General features: G+C 36.3%; 1 protein-coding gene across 1 annotated transcript; it reads right to left on the minus strand.

Annotated features, from left to right (window-relative positions):
- Positions 1 to 1,095: 1,095 nt before the first annotated feature.
- On the minus strand, positions 1,096 to 11,300 carry LOC140159349 (ARL14 effector protein-like). Its single transcript, XM_072182798.1, has 3 exons — positions 11,110 to 11,300; positions 6,811 to 6,956; positions 1,096 to 5,644 (listed from the first exon to the last, which is right to left on the minus strand). Exons 1-3 carry the CDS (start codon positions 11,197 to 11,199, stop codon positions 5,413 to 5,415), a joined length of 468 nt encoding a protein of 155 aa, XP_072038899.1. The 5' UTR covers positions 11,200 to 11,300; the 3' UTR covers positions 1,096 to 5,412.
- Between the last annotated feature and the right edge of the window lie 176 nt (positions 11,301 to 11,476).

The following is an 11,476-nucleotide window of genomic DNA, read 5'->3' on the forward strand; positions in this document are numbered from 1 at the left end:
TTTTTCACCAAACTGCCTGTCCAAAATTTGACCCTGAAAATATAAACCAGACCTCTGCCCCTTCAGGGAGTCTAGTCAGTTCAAATAGCTATTGCTATAACCTTGATTTACTTGTCTGGTCTTGTTTTGAGGTCACAGAACTTATTTAGGTATTATTAGTAGAATTAAGCATTATCAAGAGCATTAATTTTGCCTATCCCAGAAGCAAACTGCCTGTCTAAAATGATGATTGGCTAGCTAACCCCCTGGCCTTGATGGCCCTGAAAACTTTTCGCTTATTTCTAATATTAACCCCCTGAGCACTACCTGCCGATCTAACATTGCCTCTGATTGGTCAATTACATTATATTTTCACTTTAATCATCAATCAGAATGGAGCTTTGCAAATAATTCACCTCAATTTTTTTGCGTGGTGAAATTATTCTAACAATGTTGCTGATTGGGCCAATTGATAATGAAAACTTCTTTTGGCCTATCGGCAGGTAGTTCTCATGTTCCTCCTGTTCCTCCATTCAAAAAGGATATACTTACTAGCTTGCAGAATGTGTGCCCCAATTACATCGACACACCACTGGATTGCACAGGCTGAGTCAAAAAGAAGTAAACTCATGTTTGAGGGTGAGGGGCTGTAACTCGAGATCTGTAAGGAATCTGCTCAAAATGAAATTACGACTAAAAAGAGTAAATTCTACATGTCTAAATAAAAAAGAATTGTTGCAATTGCTCACAGTAAACTCAAGTTTAACTCATTTGAATACAAAAATGGGTGGTTGTATTCAAATGAGTATAACTTGAGTTTGCTGTGAGCAATTGCAACAAATCTTTTTTTATATTTAGACATGTAGAATTTGCTTTTTCCAGTGGTATTTTTATTTTTCGCAGATTCCTTGCAGATTTTGAGTTACAGCCCCTCAAACATGAGTTTACTTCTTTTTGACTCAGCCTGTACAGGTGCACATCAAATAGAGAACACCAACTTTATAGGTAGAGGTTTAATAATAATAAAAAATAATAATAAGAACTCGACAGCCATTCTAGAGCAGGTAAAATATTCACATCGATAAACAGTTGTTCTTTTCACAATTTATTGACACACTTTTCAAGTGAAAAACAAAACAAAAAACTTATTTCCAAGAAAATGGATATTTATAACATGATTGAATGACCTGATAATAATGGAACTGTTACACAATTTCCATTAGTGGGAGGACCGGCAGGACCCTGTATTGGTATAACTCGGTGTCCATCTACTTCCCTGAGCGAAGGATGTTTTCTTCAAATCTGGGTGTCTGGTTGAAAGCATTTTAAACTTACTCAAACAATGGAATTTCAACATTTACACCCATCCTAGCTAAGATTGCATGCTGTTGTATTCTAGTTGACTAAATCGGTACTGAAATAATGCTTGCCATATAAGGCCAACTTGATTTAATAGTTCATCTCAAAGTCCTTCCCAAGTTAAAAACCTAATCTTGTTTTTTGACAAGAATAAATCCCCTTTTCATCTCTCAAGGAGGTTTCACTGTGATCAATATGAAGAATTTTATTCAGATTTATGATTTAGGTTATTTTGACCTCCTGGCGAAGTCAGACATGAGATTTTTGTGTGGTTGAAAAAAAAAAAAAAATACATTAACAGCAGAAAAATCTGAATATCATGCGCAGGGGCTTTGAGACAAACTATTAAATTAAGATGGTCTAAAAGTATAATATTTCACTCTCAAACACAAAATTGGGCATGAAACTACATGGAACAATTAGCTTTTCAATTCCTTCTGTAATAGCTGCATTTTCTAAAGTGAGCCTATTTTTGATTTTCTGGCAAAAATTGTGTGACTATATTTACTGAAAAATTTTTCCCTGAAATGTTCATTTCATAGCAAAGATCTCAACAAAAAAAATCACTTTACATGTAGTTTCCACAAACAGTGAACAGCCTGGCTGGTTACTGTATTGAAATGGATTATTGCAACATTCAGAAGCACATATGAGACCTGCTACCATGAAATCTGCGACTTTATACTCATTTTGTTGAGTTGGTAGGATGTCCTTTATAAATGGGGGCACAATGGGCCATTCACCCGGTCCCCGCACTCCGTGCATCCGCGGGTATTCATGCTTGTCGGTGAACTTTAAAAACACCCCCTTTTGCATCTCATTTCGCTAAGTTTTAAAGGAAAAAAACACCCCTTTTTTTTAGCGATTTCGCGAATTATTTGCCCTTCGACAATACTTCTATTTTCGCTAAAACGCGAACAATATTTCTTATATACTCTTTTCTGGCAGAAACGCGTAGGCTGCTTGATGAAAATACCCTTTTTTTTCAATTTCGCGAACACATGGTTTGAAAAAACACCCTTTTTTTGTGTGTTTCGCAAATCGCGTTTCTTCATCTGAAAACACCCCTTATTTCGCTAAATTTTCGACGAGCATGAATACCCGCGGATGCACGGAGTGCGGGGACCGGAGCCATTCATTAAGGATAATACTACTGGCTTGTAACCACATTCACAAAGGATGTCCTTTGTGAAAAGGATGTCCTTTGTGAATGGGGGCACAATGGGCCATTCACTAAGGATAATACTACTGGCAAACAAAGAACATCCAACTTAGTCAGACCGTATACATGTATATCTTGAAACTACCAACTCAACGAATAAGTATAGAGTCGCGCTGACTTATGGTCACCTATGTCTGCACTATATACAGCTAACACTTACAGCTACAGATATACAGAGATTTACTGGTTTCTAGGGTCAACACCAATCATCCACCCGATAGAAAGTGTTTGGTTCATATGAAAAAATACTTTGATTTTGGTTTTGGTAAATTTTAATGACTCCTAAACTTTCCATTTAAAACCACACTCCCCCTGTAGAATTCTTTTTGGAACCATTTTCCACAGGGCAAGTACAATTTTTCAATTGAATAATTGACTCATTTTCAATGGATCAACACATTAAACTAACTCTATTTAAAACTCACCCTACCTCTATTGAAGATTCAGGATGAATCTTTCTCAGAGGGTGTATGAAATTCAAACGGAGCTGTTCAATGTGATAATTCCATTTAAAATCCATACTCCCCCCATGGAGGATATTTCTAACATCTTTGACAGGTGTAGTGTGGATTTCAAATGGAATAGCCAATTTGCTCCTTTGACACCTACTTGGATTTCATTGTTTAACCCCCAGAGCACTACCTGCCGATTTAACATTGCCTCTGATTGGTCAATTACATGTTATCTTCACTTTAATCACTAATCAGAATAGAGTTTTGCAAATAATTCACCCCAATATTTTTGTGTGGTGAAATCATTCTAACAATGTTGCTGATTGGTCCAATTGATAATGAAAACTTCTTTTTGGCCAATAGTTCCCATAGGGTTAATAAATGTAGGAAGTTGGCTCATCCTAAAATGCAGATCAGCTAATTACTTGTCTTTAGCTTCATCATTGTCGTTGTCACACCAATACGCATGTACCATGGAACTGCAGGCACCGGCATCACCATCATGAAACAACCATCATTGTCTTTGTCAAACCATAGACATACTACTGTGCAACTGTGGGCACTGGCATCACCATCGTGAAATAACCATCACTGTCTTTGTGAAACCAATAGGCATACTATGCAACTGTCGGCACTGGCATCACTGATTCACCGTCATGAATAACCATCATTGTCTTTGTCACACCAATACGCATATTTGTACCATGCAACTGTGGCCACTGGCATCACCATCATGAAATAACCATCACTGTCTTTGTGAAACCAATAGGCATACTATGCAGTTGTCGGCACTGGCATCACCATCACAAAATAACCATCATTGTCTTTGTCAAACCAGTAGGCATACCATCAAGCCTTACATTAAGCATGTCAAGACCAGGAGCCCAAAAACGGCTCCTGGTCCTTGGGGGATTTTTGCTGAACCAGGAGCCATTTTTGCAAACCCAGGAGCAATTTCAAGAAATGAAGGTTTTATCCATTCGAGCATTATTTATACATTATGTGTGTAAACAAAATTAAACCAACCAATTTAAAAAAATATATATTTTTTATAATTTTTGCATGGTAGCCCAAGCTTAAATCATACAAAATCAAAGAAAAAACATCAATTTTTTATAAATTAAATTTGTAAATACAAATAAATAAAACTGGCAACCCAGTGACCCACTCTTTTCATGAACTGAACCAGATAAGAAAATTGCATTCAACAAGTGTATTGGGATTTGGGGGACTCAACAAGGTCAAAGTGACATCCAAGGTCAATTTAAATTACATTTGGACTACTAGTATTAGGCTTGTTCAGACGATCGCTTGTAAAGTCGCTTGTAACTACATTCAAATGTAAACTTGTATGTAGTGCCCTTCTAAACGCACTCGCATGTAGCTACATGCAAGTTACAAGTGACAATTTTACATGTAAGATATCTTACATGTAGCGAGTAACATTCAAATATAAGGCCAGTGTGAACAAGACTTGCATGTTAGCTCGCTTGTAAGCATGACCTTGATGACCCAATCCTATTCTGATTGTGTATAATCATGGCATAATTTACCAGTGAAGGTCACTCTTACAAGTGAGTTGGCTTACAAGTAAGTCCGGTGTGGACACACACTCGCTTGTAGCATAATTTAATTGCTGGCTCGCTTGTAAGTAACATTCAAATATAGGCTACCGTCTAAACACACCTATTAATACTTTACTTGCTGAGGACTGTAATGGCATTTTAGTTGCTTGTAAGATGAATTAAACTGCTAGGCCTATTCTTTTTTTTCTTTTTAAAGCACTGGGTTTGTCCATGTACATGTATGTTGACCTGCCAACTGAGTAGGAAACCAGTCAATAAATTAATAGTTTATACTGGTCAGTTTAAGCTTTTATACCAGGAGCCAAACACTTGTTTTTAGTGGCTCCTGGTCCATGCATTTTTCACTTGAACCAGGAGCCAAAAAGGTTAGAACCACTGGGTAAAAATCGCCCGGCACCTGTCTAATGTAAGGCTTGCATACCATACAACTGCGGGCACTGGCATCACCATCACAAAATAACCATCATTGTCTTTGTCAAACCAATAGGCATACTATGCAACTGTGGGCACTGGCATCACCATCGTGAAATAACCATCATTGTCTTTGTCAACTGGCATCACCATCGTGAAATAACCATCACTGTCTTTGTCAAACCATAGGCATACTATGCAACTGCAGCCACTGACAACACCATCACAAAATAACCATCATTGTCTTTGTCAAACCATAGGCATACTATGCAACTGTGGGCACTGGCATCACCATCGTGAAATATCCATCATTGTCTTTGTCAAACGGTCAAACCAATAGGCATACCATGCAACCGTGGCCACCGTCAACACCATCATTAAACAATTGCGTTGCGTGTTTTCTTCATATTGTACTCATTGGAAATTTAACGAGGTATTCACCGCCTTCATTCTCAATTTGTTCATACACCCACTTTCTATTACACCTGCAATCCACGCCACATTTTGGTGACTTGCACTTGTTACATGGGTAATGACAACCTGGACAGTTCAATTCTAAACAGTCACAAAGGTCCAAGTTGGTAGATAGCAAACATCCTTTTTCATCGTAGAGTTCCCGCCTCTTTGATTTCTGTCTGTAATTTTGCGAGAAGTAAATAAAAGGAGAAAAAGAAAACTGTATATTATCGGATAGCAACATTTGTACAGTACTTTTGATCTGAGAGCACATCAGACATATCAAACTGCATTTTGAATATGTGGAATGTCCTTCTGAATTTCTGATATGAAATAATTTAGATTTTTTGAAATTTGCAATGTAAATTTTATAATATATATTTATGCTACACTCCTCACTCCATAATAGTAGACAGGTCCGCAATAGCCGGTATCGCATAGCAGTTTGCTTTGCTATATAATCTAGTCAGTTTGCTATGCAATTTCCATTATGCATAGCATATTTGTTACGCAAGTTTTTACACGTGTGATGTGCAATTAATGTTTCTTTTAATCTGCCATTATTATTTACGATAATTTTAGAAAAATGTTTCAAATTTACAATATAAGAACCATCGCACAGAGAACATTTTGAATCCTGACTTGTTTTAAAATTATGCAAGGATAGGCTTGGTGAACAATAGAGCATGACAATCTATTTTTATTGCTATTAAGGCCTATTGGTTGGCAACACATAATATTTTTTATTCTATAAAACATGTATATTTATGTAAGAGATGGGCCTTCAATAGTTTCACATATTTATAGGCCTTTTTAAATCCTCGGTTTTTTAGCGCAAGCTGTATTTATCATGATGCAAAATAAATATGATGAAAATTGCTGTACAAACTGCTATACAATATTTAAAAACTAATATTTGCATAGCATTTTTGCTATATAAAAATTTGACACTATCGAGGACCTTGTTCAACATCAAGTATTTTGTGATTCTAACATCCTCTTTTTAATGGTATGCTTCAGTAGATAATAATCCATGACAAAAGCTTATTCCCAAAATTTCAATTGATTCTGATTTTGCTTGTGAGTTATGCATGATTATGTGTATTACGAACATTATACAAATATGATGATAATTTTGTCAAGCGATTTGCACACATACATTGTGTAGCCATGGGTTTCCAAAGGTATAAAAATCTCACCTTTTTTTTAGAAAAGGGGGGGGGGGGGTGAGGCTGTGGATCATGAAATGCCCCTTTAACTCATTCAACCAAATTGCACCATGTCTGAAAAAATAATAAAATAATTAATCTGTAAAATGTTCCTTTGTTTGTATTTTTTGGCTTACCTATATTCATTTCTCTGCAATTGCTGCTGTTGAAGCTGAAACTTTCTTCTCTCCCTCCTGCTGTTTTCAGGATTGAAGTTAGCAAAATCCATAGCTAGTGGTCCAGGGTCTCTGATCTCTAAATTTTTCAGGATTTTTCTTGCTGCCTGTGTCATAAAAATTACAGGTAATTATAATAAATTCATAATAAAGTAAAGTTCTCAGTGTATTGTAGGTTCTTAGGGCAGCAAGAAATAATTAGAAGGAGCCTACAATACACTGAGAACTTTACAGTGTTGTGAGTAAGACATAAAAACTGGTTGGAATCAGCAATTTTCTCTGGTTATTTTCTCAGAACCATGACAACGAAGAGAGGTAGTAATATGATATTATCATGTACAGATCAGAGGTGGGTGGACAGGATATGAAGACACATGAATTAAAAAATAAATCGAGAAGCAAAAAAAAAGAAGAAAAAAAAGAGGAAAAAATAGAAAACAAGAATTTGTCTTTAAAAAAGACAAGTTCACGGATCAAGTGTATAGTACATGTACTTTGATCTAACATTTAATATTCATATCTAACCTACTCTGCACTTATTTGACAATAAATAAGTGATATGAGGCTTAATAATGATACCTGCGTCTTGACTCTGGAAAACAATATTTTTTAAAAAGCTCATTTTGCATTTAGTTTTTTAAGCCACCTCGGTAGCCACCTTCAGGATTTTTGCATAAAGTTTTTATTGCGTTGCAAAGTAGCAAAACTTTCTTTATATATGGCCCAATTCGTGCCTGGAAAAGGCTATCCCCTCTTACAACCTATCAACAGGTCTGATTTCTGTAATGAGGTGTCACCAGGTTTGCAAGAGATAATAATACCAAACATAAAGACCATGAAATTCACCACATCACGACCAAGCTCACATTGGGTGCCCATTCCTTTTTTAAAGGATTTTTTATTAACTCATTGCTAGCTTTTGTCAGGGTCAGGGTGTCAGGGATATTTGTCTTTGTCAATATTATACAGGTTTATACACATGGGTTATTACAAGAGTCAATAAACATTCAATTAACTATAGATAATGGACTTAGTTTTGAGCAATGTAGTTATATTGAACTTTATCTGAAGTAAATAACATGCTACACAGTTTTTTTATAGACCACTTGACATGTGACGTCATTGCCCGGCAGTATGCGCACGCATTATGGTACTTTCCATTATTCTTAGCCCTGCAGTGTGTGTGCGCATCGTAATCTGCTCAGGGCATGTGTATTTTAAATCTCCCACCACATGTCATATAGTACAAGAAAGCCATTGAACAGTGAAGCGGTTCATTCGGGCATATCGACAGACCAATCCCTCGCCTTTGTTGATAAACAATGATGTCAAGTGGTCTATATAGAATGATGAGGCCTTTTGTGATGAGGCCTGACCTCGACCTGCTAGTTTTGATTAATAATTCAACATTCATTTTTATCCTTTATAAATCCTATGTTGTAATAGGGTGTATTCACGGATGCTAGGCTAAATAACCACACACAAGCAACTGGACATCATGTCTCATGAAAGTAAAACGCATTTTAGCGAAAATGGTTTAAAATTTAGCACAGGTTTCAAATGGGAAAATGTCGAAATCATGCTAAATGGCAAGCCGCACATGATTTGGATGAACAAACTTTTTGTGATCCAAAAATTGCAATTGCCAATGCAATTTGGGCAATGAGAAAAAGGCGACATACTTAACTTTATTATTATTTAAAGGTGGGTAACCTGATTGACAACCTCATCCCCCCACTTTACCCCATCAAAATGCAGATTTTGGTACCAGAGGAAAGCTCATATTTTTCTCATTAACATACCGTAAAGACTTTGGACACTGGGGTGACTTTGGACACGTATATGTAAGACAGGGTTGCTTGATTTAAATCACAATTTTTTTCAAAAAAATCATTGATTTAAATTGAGCAACCCTGTCCTATGCGTGTCCAAAGTCACCCCACTGTCTAAAGTCACCCCGCTTTACGGTACCGGTACGGTACTGAAATTAGGCGTTCCAAATCGGTATATTTTCAGAGAAATCATCAGAAAAACTGTTGAATTAGTCTCAAATGTGGTATACCACATTTGAGTCTCAAATGTGGTATACCACATTTGAGACTAATTCAACAGTTTTTTTATCATAGCTTCGGAAATACACCGATTTGGAACGCCTAATTTCAATATGTTAATTTGATATCAATTTATGACATGATCATAAGGCCAAGATATAGGCCCCCTCTACCTATCACAAAACCTTATAAAAGTGTTCCTTGTATATTAGCAAGACTATAGAAAGCATCTCTACTTCCCAGACATATTTTTTGAAAAGTTATAACCGAATTTCAAAAAATAAAAACAAAATTGAAGAAACCTCAAAAATTGAAGAAACCTCAAAAAAGGAAGCGGGAGGGGACGTGAAACATGTTTATTTTTTTATTTGGCCTAATGATTATCATTCATAAAAACACTGTAGACTACCAAAATCACGCTGTATAAAATGTCAGTAATTCTATAAGGAATTAGTCACATTTACAAAGAACATTTACCGTACATGTTCTTTTTGCATGAATATTTGAAAGGGACGATATTTTATGTTATAGGTGAGTTTTAAAGAATTCGATTTTCCAAATATATCGGGTCACCTTCCTTTAACCAGACATGGTTGAACCATCATTTTTTAAAGAAAATTGGCATCTTTCATTTGATTGCATTTTGAAGGAGATATTTTAAACTTCAAAATTTTTTATGATACTACAGATGCACTAGGCCAGGACTAAGGGGTTGTGCAATAAAATGTGTACCCCGAAATGGTGAATTCTCAAAGTGGTCTGCCAAAATCGCTTATCCCCTTTGCCCCCCTTTTGATGTGCCAAAATCACTTGCCCCTTTTGGCATGCCAAAAATCTTTGCCCCCCCTTTACCCACTAAGATTTTGGGGAACCCAAATTTAAAACCTTAAACTGTCTTATCACAGTAATGCGAGTGCAGCGAGCAGGAAATTTTGCATATTTGAACATGTTCCTAATATTTTCCTACTACACCTTCATATAGAAATGCCATATAATGTCGCCCAAAATTGAAAATATCTGTGCCACAAATCGCTTGCTCCCCCTTTCGACCTGCCACAAATCGCTTGACCAGCTCAGAGATGCCAGTCAGTTTCACTCAAAAAACCTGAAAAGCATGTGAATGCAGGCCAAAAAGCCCAAAAAGTACGACTATATATACTCCACTATGTAGGTATGCCAGGCAAACACATTTGCTAGTCAGCCAAATTCGCCGACAATGTCAATGCATTTTTACATAGAAATTTAAAACAACTGGCCGAAGAAAGAAACCTACATAAATATGTTTTCTATACTTCACTTGACCCAAATATATGATTTTTTATGGTGATAAGTCACTCGCACATGGTCATGGAATTTTAGAGGGATTTTGATAGCAGTTCCATTATTTTATTGGATTTAGGGCCCATGTTAAATTTAATAGGGAAACAGAATACTTTATTGCCAAGGGAAAAGACAAGCTTTCTGCCCATTTCCGTAAATGGAGGTTTGATTTGTAATTTTTGCTGTATCTATTTCATTAAGTTTTGATGGCTGCATGATCCATGCTATGAGGTATGCTATGATTTTTCAACATTTGTTGCTGGATTGTATCACTAGTGTTAAATTTGTGCAATTTTTGTTTGTTTTGGTGATCTTTTGTGATTTTTTTATGATTGCTTTGTAATTCTTTTTTGTGTGATATCTTATAAAAATAAAAAACACAGAAACATAAAAAAAAAAAAAAAAAAAAAGAAAAAAAGCTGCTATCATCATGAGATTAAGATCTAGAAACACCGCCGAAATGCCGTTTTGGTGAATTTTGCTAGCTGAATCTTTTTGACATCATTGTTTGATGAAAGTCAATCTTTGACAAGATGTAACTTTGCTACGGAAAGTGCTATGAAAAAAAGGTTTTCAGTTTTGGCTTTGTTTACTCAAGGACTTTAATTTGATATATAAAATGATGCAGTTTGATGGCAAATTTGAATTCACCTAGCATACCTACACTATGGAGCCCGGCCGGGATGTACATGTACTCCAATGGAAGAAGAAGAAAAACAGGCTGAAAATAAATTCAGGTTAAAACCTGAAAACTGGCATCTCCGTTGACCCCCCCCCTTTCGACCTGCCAAAAATGCTTTCCCTCCCTCCCCTTTTACTTAGGCTTTTTAGCCGGCCACAAACTGAACAGCAGTGTCAGTGACAAAATCTTTCTGAAATGTGATCTTACTTCTGTAAGTTGAGGCCGATCCAGCTCTTGCGTCACACTTGAAGATGACGAAGAAGCCCCATTTTTGTCACTAGGTCCTGGATTATTCATCTTGCCGGGTTCAAACGGGTACTCAAGCCAAATCTTTATTTAGGCTTGCAGTTGCACCAAACTCTCACATTTTCTTATCATGGGCGCCGCCATGACACTGATTATCGTTGTGCATGACGGGAAGGTTTTTAGGCTCTTGTAAATTACATTTTTTTATGAACATAATTTTGTGAGCTTTTATAAGCAACATCTCTAAAATATATATTGAATGTTATTTTCGCAAGTAAAATAATATATTTAAGGCAAGAAAATATTGACAGTCAAATTTATTAGGAAG

This window comes from Amphiura filiformis, chromosome 8, assembly GCF_039555335.1.
Source record: "Amphiura filiformis chromosome 8, Afil_fr2py, whole genome shotgun sequence".
NCBI lineage: Eukaryota > Metazoa > Echinodermata > Ophiuroidea > Amphilepidida > Amphiuridae > Amphiura > Amphiura filiformis.

Coding starts and splice junctions, on each gene's coding strand:
- LOC140159349 (XM_072182798.1), bottom strand. CDS start 11,199: ATGAATAATCCAGGACCTAGTGACAAAAATGGGGCTTCTTCGTCATCT. Junction 6,957..11,109: donor ATCGGCCTCAACTTACAGAA/GTAAGATCACAT, acceptor TTTATGACACAG/GCAGCAAGAAAAATCCTGAA. Junction 5,645..6,810: donor TTGCAGAGAAATGAATATAG/GTAAGCCAAAAA, acceptor GCAAAATTACAG/ACAGAAATCAAAGAGGCGGG.